This window comes from Phascolarctos cinereus, unplaced genomic scaffold, assembly GCF_003287225.1.
Source record: "Phascolarctos cinereus isolate Bilbo 61053 unplaced genomic scaffold, phaCin_HiC Scaffold_1;HRSCAF=81, whole genome shotgun sequence".
NCBI lineage: Eukaryota > Metazoa > Chordata > Mammalia > Diprotodontia > Phascolarctidae > Phascolarctos > Phascolarctos cinereus.
Genome location: NW_027555514.1, coordinates 229524359 through 229546999, shown reverse-complemented (window position 1 = coordinate 229546999; position 22641 = coordinate 229524359). Strand labels below are relative to the sequence as shown.

General features: G+C 36.3%; 1 protein-coding gene across 5 annotated transcripts in view; it reads right to left on the bottom strand.

The window, feature by feature from the left end:
• TBC1D30 (TBC1 domain family member 30) overlaps positions 1-22641 on the bottom strand; it is a 119036-nt gene that overhangs the window by 31626 nt on the left and 64769 nt on the right. For 4 of the 5 annotated variants that reach the window (XM_020990191.2, XM_020990192.2, XM_020990194.2 and 1 more), the window contains 6 exons: positions 19471-19532; positions 18748-18813; positions 16178-16303; positions 11581-11766; positions 6818-6986; positions 4717-4885 (listed from right to left, as the gene is read on the bottom strand). In XM_020990191.2, coding sequence (XP_020845850.1) covers positions 4717-4885; positions 6818-6986; positions 11581-11766; positions 16178-16303; positions 18748-18813; positions 19471-19532 — 778 coding nt within the window. The remainder of the gene's footprint in view (positions 1-4716; positions 4886-6817; positions 6987-11580; positions 11767-16177; positions 16304-18747; positions 18814-19470; positions 19533-22641) is intronic. The other variant, XM_020990193.2, reaches the window with a different exon arrangement.

Here is a 22641-nt window from a genome sequence, read left to right as displayed (position 1 = left end):
CTACACCTGGGTGTTTCTCCCTTCCTATCACTCTTTTAAAGTCCAAAATCAAATGCTACATTCTCCATGAAACCTTCCCTGAGTTCCCTTCCCCCACTAGGTAGAAATGACCTCCCCCCATTCCAACCTGAGACTTCACAAAGTACTTTGATTTACACTTTTTAAATGGACTTATTATATACCATTTTGCACTTATATTTATTTGGGCAATTGGAAATTAACTGAAAATTAAAAATAGGAACTAGGCAAATTACATTGACACTATAGTTATTTTATCCAAAAATTTAATCAATGGAACTGAACTGCTACGAGGACACTAAAAGAGCCTCAAAAGCAACTTAGAAAAAACATCTGAATTATATGCCAAATAGAGAGATGACTGCCAAAGAACACCAGGTTAAAAAACTCATTTGTGAAATCTGACAAAGGATGATTAACAATTACAAGCAGTGTTGTTTATAAAGAAATGAGAAGCAATGATGTATAAAACCACACCATAAAGAAAGCTTGGCAAGATATCCAAATAAACAAAGAAATCCCAAAAGTATTTATGGGTGAAAATGGAAGGAGGAATGCAAACTGAATAAAAATAAAAAATATTTGCAAAAATCATTATAACGAAATGGTTTTTTTTCCCATCGAGGACAGTATAACCACCATAGTTAGACCCTAACATCATAGTACAGACGAGACAGAAATGGCACTAAAGGGACCAAAACTGGGGAAAAGCAGCCAGATTTGGATCAAGTACATACAGAGAGGGGAGCCATCCTGGATGCAACGTAATTGTGAAGTCATTGGGAGACCAATATACAAGTTATCTAAAAGAGGAGCAGATACCAAACCCATGGAAAAAATCTCAGACCTTATTAACACCAAAAAAAATGTGACCAAGAAGATATCAATAACTACCAACCTTTATTCCTACTCTCCCATCTATACAAAATCTTTATGAGACTTATCTTTTCACAAATAGAGGGCATCTTTCGTGAAGTTATTAATAGGGGAAAAGCAGGCTTTCACGAGCAACATTCAACAACGGATTGCATAATTAACTGAAAGATATAGAGGATATAGGATCCTATTATGCTTATTGTTACCTATAAAAAGCGTTTGATTTGGTAGAATAAAATGCTGCTTTATAGGCAATTTTACAACAAAGTTTCAAAGTCATTCAAGATTCCTTGGAAGATGTAACAATAAAAAAAGCCCAGTTCAATGATCCTCTGACAAACATGAGAAGGCAAACTACAGTGAGGTGTATATTCACCAAGTCAAAGAGGGGCTTGTCTGTGGATAGTGAGACCCTCCAGGTGCTTCTCTTTGCATAGGGCATTATGCTGATTACATCAAGCCCCAGAACATTACAGCGACTCCCAAGAGAAGTGGTTTAATCAAAATCCACACAACAAAGACTAAGCAGATCACCAGTTAATTACTCTTGTGCCATGGATCCCTTTGGCAATCTGGTGAAGCCAATGGACCCCTTTTCAGAATAGTGATCTTATCTGCATAAAATAAACTACAAAGGATTGCAAAGGAAGCTAATTACATCAAAACACAGTTATCAAGATTTTTTTTAAATGTTTATAGATCCCAGGTTAAGAGCTCCAGAAGCAGCTGGAGAATCAATTGTCCAGATTATAATGTGCATTAGGTGGACAGCCTATAGAGTTTGTTGATCAGTATGTCTGTCATTCAAAAGTATTTAAGTACTTAATATAATCCTAGCACCTGGGTAGGCACTGGGTATACTTTTTTTAAACCCTCATGTGCCTCCCTGCTACATTTCTATCTAGCCCACTCTGTGTGCCCATACAACCAATGACAAACACCAAAAACAGGGCTAAGAGCTGTCATCAAGGGAATTGTATGCTAGGAAGAAAGAGAAGAGGGGTAGGTATATGATAAGAACAAGTGATAAGAGGTGGATAGCCAGCCTCCATTGTTGGCCATGCAATGTCAGGAGAAAGATCAGAGATTTAGACTTGAGATTTCATTGATATAGGGAACTCCCAAAGAGGAAACTCCCTGTACCAAGATAGATTAGCATCTATTCTCTAATTTATAGACTCAGAGAGTTGGGGGGGGGGCCTGAGTGGTTAAGTGACTTATTCAGAGTCACATAGGGAGTATGTATCAAAAAAAAGACTCGAACCCAGGTCTTTCTGACTCCAAGGCTGGTCTTCTATCCTTAATAATGCACTATCTAAGGGCAGCTAGGTGGCACAGTGGATAGAGCACCAGCCCTGGAGTCAGGAAGACCTGAGTTCACATCTGGCCTCAGACCAAACACTTGATACTTACTAGCTGTGTAACCCTGGGCAAGTCACTTAACCCCAATTGCCTTAAAAAAAAAAAGTCAAAAAAAATATAATGCACTCTCTTATGATCCAAATAAATATGAAAAAATACATTAGACTAAGAGGTTAATAGTACAGTTATCTAATTCCAAATTAAAATGCCTCTGAGGCTTAGGCTTGTATTAAATTACTCAGCCTCATTAAGGATCATTTAGCTGGAGAGGTGTAACTGGAAAAAAGGTATTTACAAGGAGAAAATTAAAAAAGCAAATCAATACCACTGCTAAATCCCATACAGGTGAGCCAATACATGCAGCTGAAAAAAGTGTCATACCTTGAAACAAAGGCAATAGGAACATTGGCTTTTTCTAAAAAGTGTAAAACAACAAATTAAATCATAAAGAAGAAACCTCAAGCGAGCATTTGGTCTGCCTACTGCCTTCAGGTACATAAAGCATTATTTCTTTATAGATGAAACAAAGAGGTAAATAAATTCTGCAAGGTCAACAGCTATGGGGAGAGGGAAGGGGGAGAAAGATTAGATGACAGACATACTGACTTCTAGTGCAATGCTGTTTGCACCATAAATCTTGAATTGGTAAATGGTAGTTGATATTTTCCTTGCCGCTTCCCCACAGAAGTGTTCCAAATACAGTGAGGGAAAAGGCTTATCTTAGGCAATTTAGCAAAACCAAGATATCAACCATGTCTAACATCCAACAGTATGTAAGACAGAACAGAAATTCTCAAGTGGCAGAGTTCAGACAGATTTTTCACAATCTTACCTGACATCCAACAAAGTAGGTAATACATGCAGCATTAGAAAGTCTAGTACCATTCTTTATTATTATTAAAAGGACAAGTAGGAACATAAAGTGGGAAGATAATCAGATTGGATCTCTTTCATAGCTATGCGTAAGAGGAAAATTCTTAACTAAACAAGGGACAGGGGTGATCAAAAAAGATGAAATCAAGCATTTTGGTTACCCAAAATTGAAAAGTTTTTTCAAAAACAATTAATGCAAACTAGGACAAGTAGGGAAATTGTGGATGGGGGGAAGGGAGAGGGAATTTTACATCAAATATTTCTGATAAAGGTCTGATAACCAAGATACATATGGAACTGACATAAATATATAAGACCAAGAACCATTCCTTGAAAGATATAAAGATAACAAACCATTAATTACCCTATGAAGGACTGCTTCAAATTACTAATAATTAAAGATAGGCAAATCAAAACAACTCTGAGGTTTCAACTCACACCCAGCAAATTAGCAAGGATGATAAAGATAGGTACTAATCAATACTAGAGGAAAACAGGCACATTAATACACTGTAGGTAGAGCTATGAAATTGTCCAACTACTCTGGAAAGCAATGTGGAAATATGTTTTGGACTAGCTAGATAATCAAACGGAGAGAACACTGGACTTGGAGTTGGAAAAACATGAGTTCAAATTCTGCCTGAGACACTTACTAGCAAGCTGTAAGTCATTTTACCTAGCAAGTTGTTTTATTCATCTGCAAAATAGGGATGATAATAGATAGTGCCTACCTCATAGAGCTGTTGTGAGGACCGAATGAAATAATTTCTGGAAAGCACTTTGAAAACTTTAAAGTGCTACATAAATGCTGGTTATTATTAAAATTGTTAAATATCTAAGATTTCTATGCCCTTTGACCCAGACATCTCACCATTAAGATCATACCCCAAAGAAGTCAAAGACAGAAAGAAAAGTCCCATATGCACCAAAATATTCAAAGCAATACTGACGGTAGCAAAGAACTGGAAACAAAGTAGATGACTGAACAAATCTTAGTACATGAGCATAACAGAATATTACAGCACCATAAGAAATTATTATTGACTACAGTAGTCTATTTCCTCCTCAATGCCACTTAATAGTAGTCTTGAATTTCAATATTATGTCAATTCTTGATTATATAAGAATGGAAAACAGGGATAGAACAGAATATCAAAGCTGGAAGGAACCTTACAGATCCCCTAATCCAAATCCCTCATTTTACAGATGAAAACGGGAACTGTATTTTATCTAAACTTTGCCAAAGGAGTAATATGTTTACATTTAATTTAAAAATGCCACTTTATCCAAAAGTTCCTCCTCCTCTACTTTCCCCTAACTACCATCTAATACAGAATCTTGAGAATCAGACTCTACCAAAAGCTAATTGGGAGAGAGGAGAATCCTAGAGACTTAAATAATCCATTAAAAATATAACCAGCCCTGAATAATCAAGAATTGACTGTATCTGAAAAGACTAACGCCACTGAATAAGGCTTAGACTTTCCTCAGTGTTTCACATGTCTATACTTATCATTGACAAATTATAGCATAAGTATGACTTAAGTTTCTTAATTCCTATTACAGAGCAAAACAAAAATCACTTACTCTCCTAATTTTGCCCAGATTGCCAGGGATACCCTCAGTATGATTTCAGAACCTTCAAAGAAGACAGAATCCCATATCTTTAAAACTGTATGATTAGGGAGGCAGGTAGCAAAGAGGGTCAGGAACCACTGCATGGTGAAGACATTTGTAAGTGGGGGCTCATATCCACCTGGAAGAGAACAAATACATTGAGTCTCTTCTGGTTTGATAGCTTAAAGAATATCCAGACACATGTACTTTCTACATCTCTATCTCTTTCCAAAGTTGTAATTTTTTTTTTTGCTCCTGCCAAATTTCTAAAATGAAATCACTAAATCATAGAATCTTAGTGGTGGAAGTAACCTAGTTCAAACTTCTACCTTTTATATGAAACTTCTCCCAACTGTAGCCTAAAAAAACAAATTTCTTTTACCAGGTCCCCTCCAAACCAAAATGGAAAATTGAGTCAAATGACCTAGAAGAGAAAGTTTCAGTGATACCAAATAACCACCAAGATTTTTTAGTGCAAATATATAGAGAGATATATACACACCTGTGCATATATGTACATACACACACACACATATCCCTTAGAATTATTTTTTTAATTCTTAAATTTTCCTTCAGATTTTAATCTGAAGAGTAGATATCCTGTTTTCAATCATAATTCTAAAATGAGCAGAGGTTAACAATTGTTTAAAAAGCCCAACCCTCTTCCTGAGGCATAGAAGAGGTACTGTCTGTGTGTTAAATGACTTGGGGGGAAGGGGAGACATACATGCTAGTTGCCAACTCTCCTGGCAGATAGTTCATTCTGCTGTTGGCACTTGTACTATGGATTGTTGGTGAAGGCTATATAGTGGTCATTTTCAAATTGGAAGAATCTATCTTTGCTTGATGGTCTTCCTTCACAAACCATCTAGTTTCTGATTAAGGGAGAACTCAGAAAGGCTCTCTCAGACCAACATTCATTCCACAACCCACAGTTAAATAAAAATAAATATATTATGAATTAATACCTGCAGTCAAGAGAAAGAGATATTTCGATTTCAAGGCATTTCCATTGTAACTTGGTCGTAAAATATTCTTTGTCATCTCTGTGGCTTTTATAAGTACATTGCTGTTTACTGTTCAGTTGTGTCTAACTCTTTGTGACCCCATGGACCATACTGTCTAGGGGGTTTTCTTGGCAAAGATACTGGAGTGGTTTGCCATTTCCTTCTCCAATGGATTAAGGCAAACTTGCTGTTTGTCTTTCGTTCTCAAAGAGGACCATGACATCAGGGAGGTGATGCCATGACATGCAAGTGAATTGGATTTAAGTGAGGGAGGGCTGTGCAAAGTCACCAGCCTCACTTTCATCTCTGGAGCCATCTGGGTCCAGGGGCCAGATATGGACAACCAGAGATGGCCCAGGATGCAGTAGGGGACTTTGGCCTTTTCAAGCTAAGGTCTTTAACAGTTAAGCCTTTATTTTTATTAAGCCTTTTTTTTTTCATTAAGGCAAACAGTGGTTAAGTGACTTTCCCAGGGTCACATAGCTAGTTAGTGTCTGAGGCCAGATTTTAACTCAGGTCTTCTTGACCCAGAGCTCTATCCACTAAGCCTGCCTCCCATACAAAACAGTAATTCATACTTAATGAAAATGAATAACAGCTACTCTAAGTTTGGTGTCAATTTGGACAGCAAAAAGTTTCACAATTAATAAAAAATGAATTTAAAAGCTATATCATTGCAAGAATGAAGCCAATGACACCACTGTTTCTCAGGTTTGCTGAGTTGTTTGTTTGTTTTTAACACAGCATCTCATCTCCATTTGTGAGTTTGCTATTTAAAATTCAATAAATGACATGCTTGTTAAGTGCCCACTATGTACCAGGGATTGCATTAGGCATTAGACAGACAAAGGCAAAAATAAAAATAGTGCTTCCCATAAAGGAATCTACATTCTACTGGGGAATACAACATATAGATAGAATAATAAATACAAGATAATTTAATGTTGGGGTGAAATCTGCACACACAGACCCAAAAGGCCCACATAAGGGCAGTTGTTCTAATGAACCTGGCCAATTCAATCAGAGGGACAAGACATTTGGCACATCACGGTCTTGGCCTTTACCTCCTCCTTCCCTGTTTGAAGCTCTCTGAAGAGTATCCAGGTGCTGAGATAATTCAGGAAGTTTCATTCTCAAGAGATCTCTGAAGACTGCCATATCCACAGATAATGCCCGAAGATTATTAACAAAGTAGCTTTCTGGAAGTACCTTATCAATGAGGTAAATCATGATCTGAAGAAAAATAAAAAAGAACTTGATTATCAGACATCATAGCATCTCTTCTTGTTCAAAGGAAATGAAAATATTCCAGTTGCAATGTCACCGCTAGCCAAAGTCATGTATTCTTTTGTTGGATGATACTTCAATTCCAAATGCTCTACATTTTGCAGGGGTGACTTACATATACAATAACCATAATTACAATAATACATAAATACAATAACAATAATTATCCAGATAATTAAAATCAAACTAATGTGCTGCTCTCTCAGCTCTTTATACAGGCCACTGAATCTGAACTCACATGAAAATTAGCTACAATTTATAAAACACTCTGCTCCACTTTGACTAAAAGAAAGGACCACATGTTCCTCTCTCAGTAGCCCTTGCAGAAAGCTGTTTTTTCTGACACTACCCCCAAGATAGGTTTCAAGATTTACTCACCCAACTATAACAGACTCTGGATTTTAGTACCACTGTGCATAACTATTTCCCCTCCACTGTGGTTTGAAATGGGATTTCATCTTTGTTACCAACCAATTTGGTGTTTATAAAGCTTAGTCGATCCCTTTCTGGATATCTTTTTTTTTTAATCTGAACTTCATCAAGACAAGATACAGACTTCTCACATGAGTGATTTCAACCTTAACTTCTTTTGAAACACCCTCCATCATATTTTATAAGATATAAGCAATTTCTAGCAAGTCCTAGCAGAAACCCTCAGTACCCTATAATTTTGCCTTTTCTGTCACTTATTGTCTCCTTTGCACTTACCTATACATTATGATTCATTAAATATAAACACATAGTGTTTTGGGGGAAAAAGGAGGGTTGCAAAGAGTTTCCCATTTATTATCTCACTTAATGCTCACAACCTTTGAAAATTATACAGATATGTACACATAAGGAAACAGAGTCAGAGAAACTGTCAAACACCTCCTAAGTGTCTGAAGCTGACGTGAATCCATTCTGACTTCATGTTAGGCATTTTATTTACTATGATACATAAGGATTCATACAATTCTGTTTTCCTTAAAAACAAATAATAACCAAAGATAAACAGAAACACCAACTTGCTAAGAGACTAAATTCTCACCATTGGAGTGATTATTTTTAATATGACAAATGGGTAAGAGGAGTGGAAAAGTATAATGAAAGCACTGCTAAAATGAACATATGTCCTTGGAAATAGGAAAACAGGCTCAGATTCTTATAATCTAGCCAATGCTCAGATTTTTAGAATCTGGCCCACTTGCATTAGCGATACAAATGCTTAGACTCCTTAAGAGTCTGGCCAATATGGCAGATCTTTAATAAACTTTGTGTTTGGCTGGAAAAAAAAGACCTTGAAAGGGTCTCTTCTTTAGCATTTTCCATTAGAACAGATTAAGCCATTATAGAAAGTTACTGTCCCCTTGAAAGGGACAAAGGCAACTGTCCCTAGTGACGTGAAATAAAGGAAGAGCAAATTTCAGTGAAAACAACATGGTGGTGAAAAGCCTTGTTTAGCTGGACTGAAGCCTGGAACGACTTAGAGGAAAACCAGCCTAAATGGGATCCTCCTGCAGAGAATTTAGGATCTAGGCTGGAAGGAGGGATATGAAGGTACCAGGATAAGAATACAAGCCCCAGTTGATAGGACTCCAGGGAAGCCATTGGGTGATATAGATAAACTTTGACTAGCATCATCCCTGAGCATTACAAAAACTTTTGAACACACGAAACTTACAGAATCATCAATTTAGAGCTGAATGGACCTTAAAGATAATCTAGTCTAATCCCTTCATTTTACAGATGAGTAAACTGAGGCTTAGAGAGGTTAAATAATTGGCTCAGGGTCATACAACTATTAAGTGTAAAAGGTGGTCTCCCTGGGTTCAGGAAGACTCATTTTCCTGAATTCAAATCTGGCCTTAGACTAACTGTGTGACTCCGGGCAATTCACTTAACCCTGTCTGATTCCATTTCCTCCTCTGCAAAATGAGCTGAAGAAGGAAATGGCAAACCACTCCAGTATCTCTGCCAAGAAAACCCCAAATGGGGTCATGGAGAGTCAAACACAACTGAAACAACTGAACAACTTCCTGGTTTCAAGTCCAATTAAATGTATTATATCACAGTGCCTTTCAGTTTTGCTGCCTTCTAAACAGCAACTTCCATGCTAACTGCTGGGTCTTTATGGTTTTAGATTTATGCTTTGCAGACAGGAACACCTGGATTCAAGTTCACCTCCCTGTAACACATACTAGCTGTGTGACCTTGGACAAGGCACTTTAGTCACAGAGCACTTAGAGAGTCTACACGACTTAAGTCTCAGAGGAGGTGTTGAGTTGCACTGGTAGAGAGAGTTTCATTACCAGGAATTCCTTATACCAATATATACATACATACATACATACATATGTATATGTATACATGTATATTTATTATATGTGATGCATATATACACATACAGTTATTTATCTATAAGATACATAGAGATATATATAAAATTCAAGGCGTTGTTTGGTTTCCCAACTTGATTCTCCTCATTCTTGCAATAAAATGGAATTTCTTACTTAGATATCTTAAGGGAGAATATGATGATAACTTTAGAAGTACTATACTTGGTTGGCACACTTATTGTCACACTGAACCATAAAGTCTTAATATATGAACTATGGTATTAATGTTAAATAAAGATTTTTATGAAGGAAATTGACCCCAATTGTTCCTAGCAGTTACGCCAAAAATACACAGTAACACAAAGCTGAAATCTTGCACCAGCAGCTGAAAAAAAATTAAGTTGGTACTCATCTAATAAACCTACCTTTACCTGGCAACTGCTATAAGAAGATAAATATACATTTTAAAAGCAAAGTAAGCATTTGCTAAAAAAAAAAAAAAACACACACAAAAAAACACAACTATATGCATCCACTTTTTTTCCTCAGAAGTCTTATTGCAAGAATAATTTCCAAACTGTCTGTCTCTAGTCACAAGGTCCATTTAGACCTAAGGACTTAGAACATTTTCTCTCAGTGTACGTCATGCATTTCCTTTGGGAGAAAAAAGTAAAAATATACTCAGTTTCTCAAATTTACCTAGTTCATCTCTACATATGTAAGTTTGGGTCTTCAAATCATAGAACCCCAAATTTAGAACTGTAAGGAGTCTTCGAGGTCATCTAGTCCAACCTCCAGTTTTAACAGAGAAGGAAACTATGTCCCAGAGAAGTTAAGTGATTTTCTCAAGGGCTCATAAGTAGTCTATGAACCCAGGTGCTCTGACTCCATTCTAAGTTCCCACCCACACCAGGCTGCTGAATAGCATAGCATAGATAACATTTCCCAAAATGATTGGAACCAGGAATGTGTTGGGTTTAACAGCTGGTTCTCTGAGAAAACACACACACACACACACACACACGACACACTTTTAAGTTTAATCTGTATTATTAACATTCTTTCCATCACCCCTAGACAATCAAGAAAACAGTAAGTCAAGTTGCAGCTTGTAGAGCTTGGAGATTTCCAAGGTCACACTGAAAATTTAACAATCCCTTGCAATTTGAGTAAGCCCCAGCAAACCTCTGATTGAAACACACTTTCTTATTTTTTTTCCATTGGAACTTATTTTCTGCTCCCTCTCACCCTCAGACATACTATTTTGCCTTGTTCTAAACCTCTTCTACCCCTTAAAATGAGCAGCTCTCATTTTGCCGGCACAGAAACATGCCCATTGATAAAAAAAAAATATAAATTGATAAACAAAAGAGGATCTGAATATGCATAACTGCTAAATTAAAATGTTTTAAACTCAGATATCTGACTTGCTACTATTCCATTTTTTTTAATAAGTAAAGGAAATTACTTCCAAGTTCTTTCTTTAAATAGTCAGAGAAAACAAGATGTTTTACTCATGTAACCTGAATATAGATCTAAATGTTAGGTAATCAATTGTTAACACCAATATGACATGTATGGTGCTAGCAGGAATATGTGGTAACTTTACACATCATATTAATTCAGAATTGAAAATATCACTAGGCTATTGGCTTTCATCTAAGGCTATTATTCCCAGTGACTACTTTTTGAGTAAGCATCCCTCATATCATAAAAAACAAATGTCAAAATCAGAAGAATCTTGAAAGATTTGACCATTCATTAGCAAACCCATGAGAATATAAATAAGCAGATGAATCAATGATTGAACGAATGAACAAGTAAATAAATAAATAAACCAGGAAGCTGCCATCTCTACGTCTGAAGTGTTTTTTCATGAACAAACTACACTGCCAATGAATTACTAAGAACATCAATACACCCAAATTGCTAGAGCTACTTCTACACTGTGACCAAAAAACTGCTCAAAATCTTCTCAGCATTCTTTCAAACAAATGCAACATTTGATTTTCAATAACTAAAAAAAAAAATTACAAGATGTTTCTTCTGTACACAGACATTCACTTCCAAGCTTTTTTTCTAGGCAAATTTAACCCCTCCATCCCATCCAAAAAGAAAAAAAAAATTCACACCAAAGGTTCTAGGAAATCCAACCAGATTTTGTCACGTACTATTCCTTTATTCTCTCAAGGATGGATTTCCCCATAGGTAGATAGACTCACTTTCAGTGCATCTCCTTCATTGCCTTCCATCACTTCTAAGATAAGCGCAGCCAGGATGTTAAAGCCTTGGCAATACCCAACAGACTTGTTCCATCGGGCATAGGCTAGCAGAACTCTCTTTAATACCACTCTGTCTTGTTCTGCCTCCTGGCCACAGTATGAGCTGCAGCCTGTTCGATGAAGATCCTAAAAGGTGGGAGGGAAAGGGAAGGGAGAGAACAGGGCAGACAATTTAACATAATCTTACAGAAAGTTTCTCCAAAAGCTATTAGTCTGCCAAAATGTTTACCAAGCTACCAAACTGTGGCCAGCTACTTCCACATTTAGCCGGATTTCAGCAATTAGATAGATAGATAGATAGATAGATAGATAGATAGATAGATAGATAGATAGACAGACAGACAGACAGATAGATAGATACTCTATATCCCACAAAAAACCTTGACATTACTGTGGCTCTATTCCACTTTCACAGTTTGACTTCATTTAGGCATAATCTAATTTATTTTGAAGTATGTATTTATATATAAACTTTTACACATTATAATTGATTTTTCCCTTAATTTAAAAAAATCTTTTGAATTTGATTGATCTTAACAAACATGAACATTCCATTACAAAGAACAGAACTAAAAAATTGAATATAAAATCATGACTCTTGGTTAGGTATAGCTTGGCTTTATTTTTTTTTGTTTTTGTTTTTGTTAGGCAATGGGATTAAGTGACTTGCCCAAGGTCACACAGCTTGTAAGTGTGATGTGTCTGAGGCCAGATTTGAACTCAGGTCCATCCTGAATCCAGGGCCGGTGCTCTATCCACTGTGCCACTTAGCTGCCCCATGGTTTTATTTTTAAGTATGTAATAAATTTAATATGGTAGTAGCTTCACTGTCCTACTTAGCTATGTCTCCTTCTGAACCTCCTTTTTCTCTTGTTTATTTTTTAAATTATTCATTTATGCTCTTTTCTTCTGAGTTTTTGAGATTTTTTTTTGGAGGAGGGTTGGCTACCACTATCATTATCTCTCTATTACTCTTCTCTCTGCCTCTGTTTCCATCACCATCAAATAAAAGGCTTCCTTGGAACCAATAAGAATATTCAAGCAAATCAAATTTACACATTGGGTGCATCATTTTCTTTGACGGAATTATCTACTCTTTCTATGATTTACTCCTTGACTCACACCATCTTTAGTATTAAAGCATTTAGCCTTCACTTAAGCTTGAATCTTCTCTTCAAATGCTCTTTCCTGATTATAATTTTAATTTTGTTGGAATGTCAGTAAAGGAGGTATTTAACATTTCTGCTTTTCTACAGTTGCTTATGGGGATTTCATATCCTAGTGTCAGGTCAGTTTTTATGAAAGTACTATAAACAGATGTAAAATATGTTTACATCTTTCTGTTCCCATTTATTAATTACCATAAACATTAATTTTCATAAACAACTTTTCTAAAATTCTATTCACCTGTTTCTTGTTTTGTTGGTGGTGGTGAATTTGTCTTATTCTGAATAAGGCACACTGATATCTGCAATAATTTTACTGTCTATTTCTTCCTTTAATTCAATTAAGTTTTCTTCCAAATACATAAATGGTATACCATTTGGTTTATGTTTATTAAATATTGATGCTACTTATTTATTCATAATGCCTTTAAGCATAACGTATTTTATCTTAAATACAAGATCTATTTTTACTGTTAGTTTGTCTAAGATCATGACTGTGTTTTATTTTTTAAATTCACCTGAAGCATATCTGCTTCAGACCCTCATCTTAACTCAGCAACAGCAGAAATAGGCTAGAGCCAAGCTGTCTCTGTCTCCTGCTGGGACTCTCAATGTTCAGAGGCATGTACTACATCATCTGAGTTCTTTCACAGTGATCTATGGAGGCTAACACTGTCCCTGACTGCTGCTCAGGCAGGCAATGGATGAGATTCCTACAGTTTCAGGCCCAAACTATACCAGAGTTGGCTTCCCCCTCCTCTGTTGTGTCCCAACTCAAATGGCCTTTGAGCTTCTGGCCCCTTCCCTTCAATATTACTATTATAAGTGTTAGAAGAATAAAAGAATGAATGAGAAAGCATTTGTCAAGCACTTACTATGTGCAAAGCACTTTGCTAAATACTAGATATACAAATAGAAAACCAACATGATGCCATGCCATCAAGGAGCACATATTCTGACGGGAAGAGACAACAAAATATAGAAGGCTTAGGTTGCAAGTGAAATGGAAAGGCCCAGTGGACCTGACAGTCCAGTAGCAAAGCAGATAGTAAAGTACATAAAGCCCTATCCGTTTCTAATGTTGAAGCGTGAGATAGGGCCAAGGACTCTGGAGGCAAGAACTTTTCTTTCTGCTACTTTGGCAAAGCCTGGCACATAGTAGATACTGAAAAAATCTTTGTTGATTGATTGATTGATCGATCGGTGGGAGCAGCAGCACCCACAGAGGCAGTTGACAGCTCAGTATTCACAAGAGTTGCTCCCTTAAATAATGGCTGTGAGGCCTGGGCTGGAAACAGAGCCAAAGATCTGCAGAGTATTGCTATGACCAGGGCTCTTTGGATTATTTGCCCAACACTGGAAGTTGGCTGGCTGGCTGGTGGTGGTGGTGGTGGTGGTGGTAAAGGCCAGGATGTTAAGCCCCAACATTACAGGAGTTGTTGCTTCCTAAACAATGGCTATAAAAGGATAGGCAGGCTAAATGAAGCACTGGTAATCTTTGATATAGATATTGATCTGTATACTTTTACTGCTATGCTTTGGACAAATTTTTTGGATAGGATGGATATTAACATTTTTTTCCTTTATACTAAATTTATACTAAAGTTAGGTACCAGTCGTCCAAATAAGCAATTGTTCTAAAAGACCATAAGAATAGGATGGGAAATAGAGTCTTCATGTTAGGTGCCCTTTTGGAGAGAAAAAGGTATTATGTTCACTATCAATTGAGTACAGATGGAAGAAATATTTGCTTCATGTTTTATTTTTAATTTATTTTAATGAAGGTAATATTTATGATTGTTACTATGTAGAGAGTGTGTTTTCATGAAATTATTCAGGAACTGAGACAGTTTTATGCATACATTCTAGCACCAAAATTCTTTTGTAAAATGAGTAATACTTTAACTTATAAGTCGAGCAAAAAGAAAGCACCTTATCTCTGCCCTGCAAGCTTTCTAGCTTCAAAGCACAGTTGAATCATGCATAATGTATATAGTTCTTTTTTAATCACACAATTCAATGTAAATGTCATCAATGATTAATTTAGGATCCTGTCCAACACAGAACAAATATTCCTCTAGACACAAGTGTGCCAGCAAATGTACGTCAGAGAGTGGTAGATTTATTTCCACAGTTACTGCCTACTTATGAGAAAGCATATACATATGTGCATGTGTGTGTATGTGTATCAAAGCTATATTCAACTTCTAGAGCCAAAAGACCCCAACAAAAACATTAATATTAATTCCAACATAACCTTGAATTCAAAGATTACCTAATTCTTACAGTTTTAGTGTGCTGCCTTTCATATGCAAAGATTATGCTTTTGGCCCACCCATTATCAGAAGAAAATATTTGTTGTAGTTCAGTCATTTCAGTCATGTCCGACTCTTCGTGACATTTGGAGTTTTCTTGGCAAAAATACTGGAGTGATTTGCCATTTCCTTCTCCAGCTTATTTTACAGATGAAAAAACTGAGGCAAACAGGCCTAAGTGACTTGTTCAGGGTCACACAGCTAGTAAGCGTCCAAAGTCACATTAGAACTCCCATCTTCCTGACTCCAGACTCAGTACTCTATACTTTGCACCACCTAACAGCTCCTAAAGAAATATTACTTGAATTTTTTTTTCAGTATTGAATATATGGTTGGATTTATGCTGATCTACTCAACCACACCCTTCCAGCTGGCCCTTCCTATACCCACATTGCTTCCCAGCTCCTGGGAATCAATTACCTTTCTTTTTCCAGCATAGGTAACCAGGGGAACATTAAACTAAATCTAAAGTTAACTGGTCCAACCAAAATCCAACCAATGACCTTGGCTGTACTAGCACCATACTATGCTAACTATAGTTAACTATACTAACTCAGTCAGACAACTACAGTTGCCTAAACATCTATCCTAGACCATTTAAGTCTAATATTCTATTCAATAACCTTATCAGCATACTTCAAACTTTTTAAAAGTAAAAATAATCTAATGAAAGCCACATCACTTTAAAGTAACTCTCCTTTGAAACTTTCAATGCTGGATTTCACAGTCAGTCAAAAATCTACTTGGTGAACACATTGTGGGGATAAAGGATTGTCAAACAAGCCATCCTCCTCTCCAGAAAGAAAATAATTTCACTATAAGTTGGTGATAATCCATAAGGACTTCTTATTAACAGTAGCATTTTCAAAGACTAGGTATAACCGGTGTTTTATATAAGAAATGCTAGCAACAAAGAAATTTTTAGGCTACACAGAAATGAAGGAGCAACTCATGAGGCATTCACCCACAAAGTCATCGAATCTGTTCAGGCAAAGGGTTGAGTCATCTATTTTACTACTGCCATTAGGACAGTTCACTATATGTTAGGGCAATTACCTTTACTATCTGAATTCCCATGGAATCATCATCAGGGTTACTTCTTTCATTGAAAGTGAAGCGCATGGTTTTATCCCAGTCAATGGCTATACTGTGCAAGTAGTGGTCTGCCAAGGTCAACCAAACCTAGGAAAAATACAATATATCCAAGTAAAATATGCAGTTTCTACTTTTACTCCTGAATATCACACAAGGACTTTCTACTAGATTCTTCATTTTGTTTACCTTAGGGAGGTGAGATATAACTGAAACCTGCATTATTATCAGAACTCTTTCAAAGTATGTAGGTACCTCATTTGGTTTTACTAGCCCTAAAAAATCATCTAAATTTGGGTTAGTCATTCAGTCAATAAAATACTTATTATGTGCCAGGTCCTGTGTCAAATACCAGGGATACAAAAGGGGACAAAAGACAGTTTCTGCCCTAAAGGAGATCACAATATAATGTAGGAGAAAACAAGCAAACATATACAAACAAGCTATAAGTAGGGATAATGGGAAATAATTAAAAGAAAGAACGCATTAGAATTAAGAGGTACTGGGAAGGGCTTCCTGTAGCTGGGGCTCTGAGGAAGCCAGAAAAGTCAGTAGACAGAGATAAGGGAGGGGAACATTCCAGGCCCAAGGGACAGATAGAGAGAAACCCAGAGCCCAGAGATAGAACGTCTTGTTTGGGCAACAACAAAGGAGGCCAGTGTCACTGAATCAAAGAGTATGTGCTAGGGATTCATTCCCAGAGAAGCGGGTCTAATGCAAATGGAAAGTTTTCTATGTTTGGACCATAATATACATGTAACTAAAATTACAGAACATGAGAGTTGGGAGAAACCTTAACGATCACAAGCTCCTCATTACAGATGAGGAAACCAAGGATGATAGTGGATATGCAATGTCCAGAGGGCAAAGTGAGTTTAGAGGCAGTACCAGGGCTAGAATTCACATTCTAAATCCATACTCTTTTATCCACACTGTCCTCACCACTATCTCCTGACAGAAAGTTTTAACATCAACAACTGACAGAAAGTACTAGATTTTTTTCCCCTTAGACTCCCTGAGCAATTGAAATTTTTATTTTTCTCCATATACAATTTTCACGGTTATTCCTTTCATTGTAAACTTCTACATGTTCAAATTTTAAGTATTAAAGTTAAATTTGTAACAAGCTAATTCTCCACATATAGTGAGTATGAACTGGCTACCAGTAATGACATATACAAGAAGTGGAATGAATGACATCATTAAGGACATATATAGTTCGAAGAGGAGGTAAGCCAGTCATATAATGAGAGGGAAGGATAATAAATGATTAGCCGAAATGTTACAATGGTATCCACAAAATATTAAAAAACCTAGAGGAAGGCTTCCAGGGTGATGTATAAATTCCCTTTGAGGATTTATGGAAGGACAAGAAAAAGAATCAAACAGGAATAAAAGGTAAACATGGGATTGAGGACTGTACAAGTATAAGAAATAACTACATCAGCAAGATCATGGATTGATCAATGTAAAATGTTCCAAAAGAATTAGTTAGTCAACTGAAGAGTGTGTCTTCTGGCAGCAGAGAAGAGAGCCAGCTGCAAACTCAAAAGAGAGTTAGCTTGTTGTGGTGGTGATGGTGGTGGTGTTTGTCCATTCTCAAAGAGGACCATGACATCAGGGAGATGATGACACGACTTGTAATTGACTTTGATTTGAGTGAGGGAGGGCTGTGCAAGGTCACCAGCCTCACTTTCTCCTCCAGAGCCATCTGGGTCCAGTGGCCAGATACTCATCAGGACAACTGGTGAAGGCTCAGGATGCAATAGGGGACCCTGATCCTTTTAAACTAAGGGTTTTTTATTTCAGGTTCTCACTTACAGAGAGGCAATGCCCATTCCATGAATAGGCTTCTTTAAGAAGTGAGTCAAGGGATGGCCCCTTTAATTAAAAAAAAAAATCAAATCAAAGTGGGAGGTGAAGACCCTCAAAATTAGCCCTAGTAGCTGGGAGTTGAAATGAGGATATCAATAAGGAGAAAGGACATCATGCTAAGGGCATAAGTTGCCTTGGCCAGATGTGTATCTCACTGTCAGAGTATTTTGTTTGTGTCCATTCTTCCTGCTAATGCTGTGTGCATTTGTGAGAGAGTGTGTTCCAGGTTTATGGGAGAAATGTCTTGTTATTACCATTTTTATGGTGCCATCCCAATGAATCACTTTGTTTTGAGTTTGTTTTTTTAAAAAAAGTTCCAAAAGAACCTTTTCAGTTATTACTATGGGAACTCAGATTATCATGGATATATAAGGGAGAAAGTCTTAAGCTGCTGAGCTAGAATTTGCTTTTGGAAATCTTAGGAATTTCAAAATCCCCTTTGATAAAGGAACATGGAAGAGGTAGCTAGGTGGCACAGTAGATATAGCACTGGCCCTGGAGTCAGGAGGACCTGAGTTCAAATCCGGCCTCAGACAGTACTAGATTTACTTACACTTACTGGCTGTGTGACCCTGGGCAAGTCACTTAACCCCATTACCTAACCAAAAAAAAAAAAGAAAAAGGAACATAGTGATCATTTTTTTAAACTATCTACATACCTTTCTTCTCCATTCCTTTGGTATTCCAGTTGAAAGTCTGGCTACAGCCTTGAGAGCATCATACCACTAGAAACAGGGGAGATTAGAAGAACATCAAAATGGATCCACCACAGAAACATATATGTGTACAGACAATGTGTGTATGTATGTGTATTTATGTTATATGCAAGGAAATAGTTGTCTTCTGTTTTATCAGTGAATAATTTTACAACTGGTCACTTACAAGAAGGACATAAAGACAGGAAAATTTATAAACATAAAATTTGGCTATTTATATGTTTATCTGGTCACTTCAACTTTACTGACAAACTGAATCGCTGGTACATATATGTATATATGCAAAGAGAGACAAAGGCAGAAACAACAACACAGAAAAAAGAGACAGGGACAAAAACAGAGGGAGAAACAGAGAGAGACAGAGAAAAATAGAAAGAACAATAGAGAAAGACAAACAGAGACATAGAGAGAAAGCAGATACTCAAAACTATATTGACTTTTGGGATGTGTGTGTGTATACATACATAAACACCAAGTATCTAAAAATTCTTAATGCAGTTCTAGGCAATAAAGCTATTAAAGCTTGAAACTGCACAAGACATTTGGGACTTTTGTATATGTGAGTGGTAACTAATAGTCTAACTTTGACATGTCCCTGCATATAGCTTCAGATACTCTGAAAAAAAAGATCATAATACTTCATAAACAAACATCTTACAATATTACCTGCTGAAAGCCATTTTGACCTAAAGATGGCTCAAGAGTGAACTTCAACTTCGTGTCAACCCCTAGAAGAAAAATACATGCTTTATATTATTTATGGAAGGAGACATCAGAGCTCATTGAAAAGATTTCAAATGGAAATTAAACTCATGCTACCAAATAATCATCAAATGAGCAAGTAATAGTATCACTTTCATCTAAATTATCTCATCAATTTTACTATAATTTTATGTAAAATATCTCATCAATGCCCACTGAAGCTACCTGGCATTAGAAGTAAAAAAGAGAAGAACAATTTTGATGATTAAAACAGGACAGTATTCACAGGCTTTGCCAACATAATTTTTTATATTAATTTATTTTTAGTTTTCAACATTCACTTCCATAAGCTTTTGAGTTTTAAATTTTCTTCCCTTCCCTCCTCACCTTCCTCCCCAAGATGGCATGCAATCTGATATAGGTTCTACATATACATTCCTATTAAATATATTTTCACATTATTGAACAACTCAATTTTTTTAAAGCCTGGCATAGAACAACAAATGTATAAATTCTAGCCGAGTTGTGAAAAGCTGCAGTGATACTATCCTCCCCTCTGTGAAATGTTCTATTACATCATGTTATTCTAACATGCTAAAAAAAAAACAATCTGCATTGATGACCTTTTATTTTCAGATAATTAAATAATCGTTGCAGGTAAAAAGCTCAAAGGACCAAATTTTAATTTCAGCTGATGGATGAACTTTGATATAGCATTCTACCTCAGTTCCTATAACTAAGGAATAGAGATAATACAATGGAATAAGGTGTGGGTGTTAAATTTGTAATATTTGTTTAGAACTTTGAATATGTAAATCCTACACTAAAGCATGTATTACTGTGATTGAAATGAATTTCTAAAGTACAACTTAAGGAAAAGTTTATTAAAATATATTATCAAATCTGAAGGCTGTTTTATAGTCCATTTACTTCTAGATGTAAAATCAATTTGCTAACAATTTAGTAGTGCTCCATTTTAATTAGTTTTTAAAAGACACTCCATTTGGGAATTTGAAGATAAAATGGAAAAAGATTTATTGATCTATGTATTTAATGTTAACAGCAATGTTCAGTTTGGCAAATTACAAACCAATTAAGCAGTGACATTTTGAAATTCTGAACTACTGATTGCCATGTATTTTTGGGAAGACCTTTTCAACAACTTTCCACATTGGCTTCAGTAATTTGTGGCTAGGGATGGCTCTTTTGATTTATTAGAGATCCTCCCTCAGTGGCCTATCTTAAGCAAAAAAAAAAAAGATATGAATATTTACATAGATGAATAATAAGGGAAAAACACATCAGATTTATCCCAGGTCCAGTATGGTTCCACCTTACAGCCTGGGAGTATTTGTGTGTATAAATCAAAGAATCATAAAGCTGGAAGCAATCTGAGAGTCCACTTAATCCAACCTACATCTAAACAAAAATACCTTCTAACAATATGCTTCACAAGCATCCAGCCTTTATTTGAAGGCTTCTAAGAAGGGGGAATGAACTACCCTCTAAGGAAGACTATTTCACTTTTGGGTACTTCAATTGTTCAGAAGTTTTGCCTTACATCAAGCTCAAATTTCAACTTTGCAATAAGATTTTCTCAAGTGGTTTGTGTAGAATTCTACAGACTACATTGGCATTCATTTTTCAAGACATCTATGCTAGTCATGCTACAGGCCAGGGTAGGTTCTTAACCTGGGGTCTTTTTTATTTTTAATTTGACAACTGCATTTCAATATAATTACTCTTCTTTGTAACCCTATTGTTTTATTTTATATATTTAAAAACATTATTCTGAGAAGGGGTCCATAAACTTCACTAGATTGCCAAGTTGGTCCATGATACAAAAAAAAAGGTTAAGGAGTCTTGCTTTACATAAGGAGAAAGAACGCTGGGCTTAGGGTCAGGAGACTTACGTTAGAGAAATACACACGCGCACACACATGCACACACACACACACACACACACACATACATACATGCACACCCCACTTATAGGATCATAGATCATGGTAAAAAGGACTTCAGTGACCATCTAGCCCAATCATTTTACACTGAGGAAACTAAGCCCAGTATTTTATTATAAATCAGTAATTTATTCAATGTCACAGAGGTCAGGTCAGAGGCAGAAACAGATTTGAACCCAGGCCCTCTGTCTCCACAGTCAATGCTCTTTTTATTATACAACACTGCCTCCTCTTACTGCCTATGTGACTCTGGGAATTACATTTAACATCTCTTATATCACATCTATAAAATGAGAGAACTGTACCATATGGCCTCACTTAGGTACTTTCCAGCTCTAAAAAAGTGTGTTTCTATGCTTACAGATCAGTTCTGAAAGATTCAGTGAGTACTATACTGAAGGAGATCATGAAATTTTCTTCTTTAAAAAGTTGTTCTTCTTTTAAAATGTTGTTTTAGTTGGATGGCTTCTCATCCATTATGAATGGCTAGAATTTGATTCTACCTAAGTCATGGATAACCAGTCTTCCCAAAATCCTACTCAAACAGAATTCTAAGGCACAATGTTTGGTGCTGTCCAAACCCTGGGGGCTGAATGGAGAAGTGTTTGCTCTAGCCATTCACATTATGAAGATGAAGAAATACAAGTCTCAAATTGCTCCTCTTACTAACTCCATTGAGACACAGATTCTTTTTGTACCTCTGACATATGTTGTCCTTAATATTTTGGAGAAGCGACAGGAGCATTGCTAGATAAATGTATTTTTGCCAGAAAAAAAAATGTTTATTTCCTTTTTACACTGAAATCAAGTGAGGAATAGAAGTCACTACAATTAAAACCCAAACAGTTTTCTCCCATGCCAAAAAAAAAAATGGGTCAGAGAGGGTTTAGCTGAGAAGCTACAGTTCACAGTCTGCTGAAATCAGGTCACTTTCACCTTTTTTCCCTCCTCCTAGAAGAATAAAAGGATTTCACCTGGTAATCTCTGCTGTTTCTTCCTGAGAAAAAAACCAAAATGCTTACCTTTAATGAAAGAAGAAAGTTTTTAAAATAAATAAATAAATAGGGGAACATTTACACACCAATATGCTTGGAAAGAGAAACAAAGAAACCATGAGGTTTGGAAAGAGCTCTTCCTCCTTCACTGTAATTCAGACATATAGTTTACATCG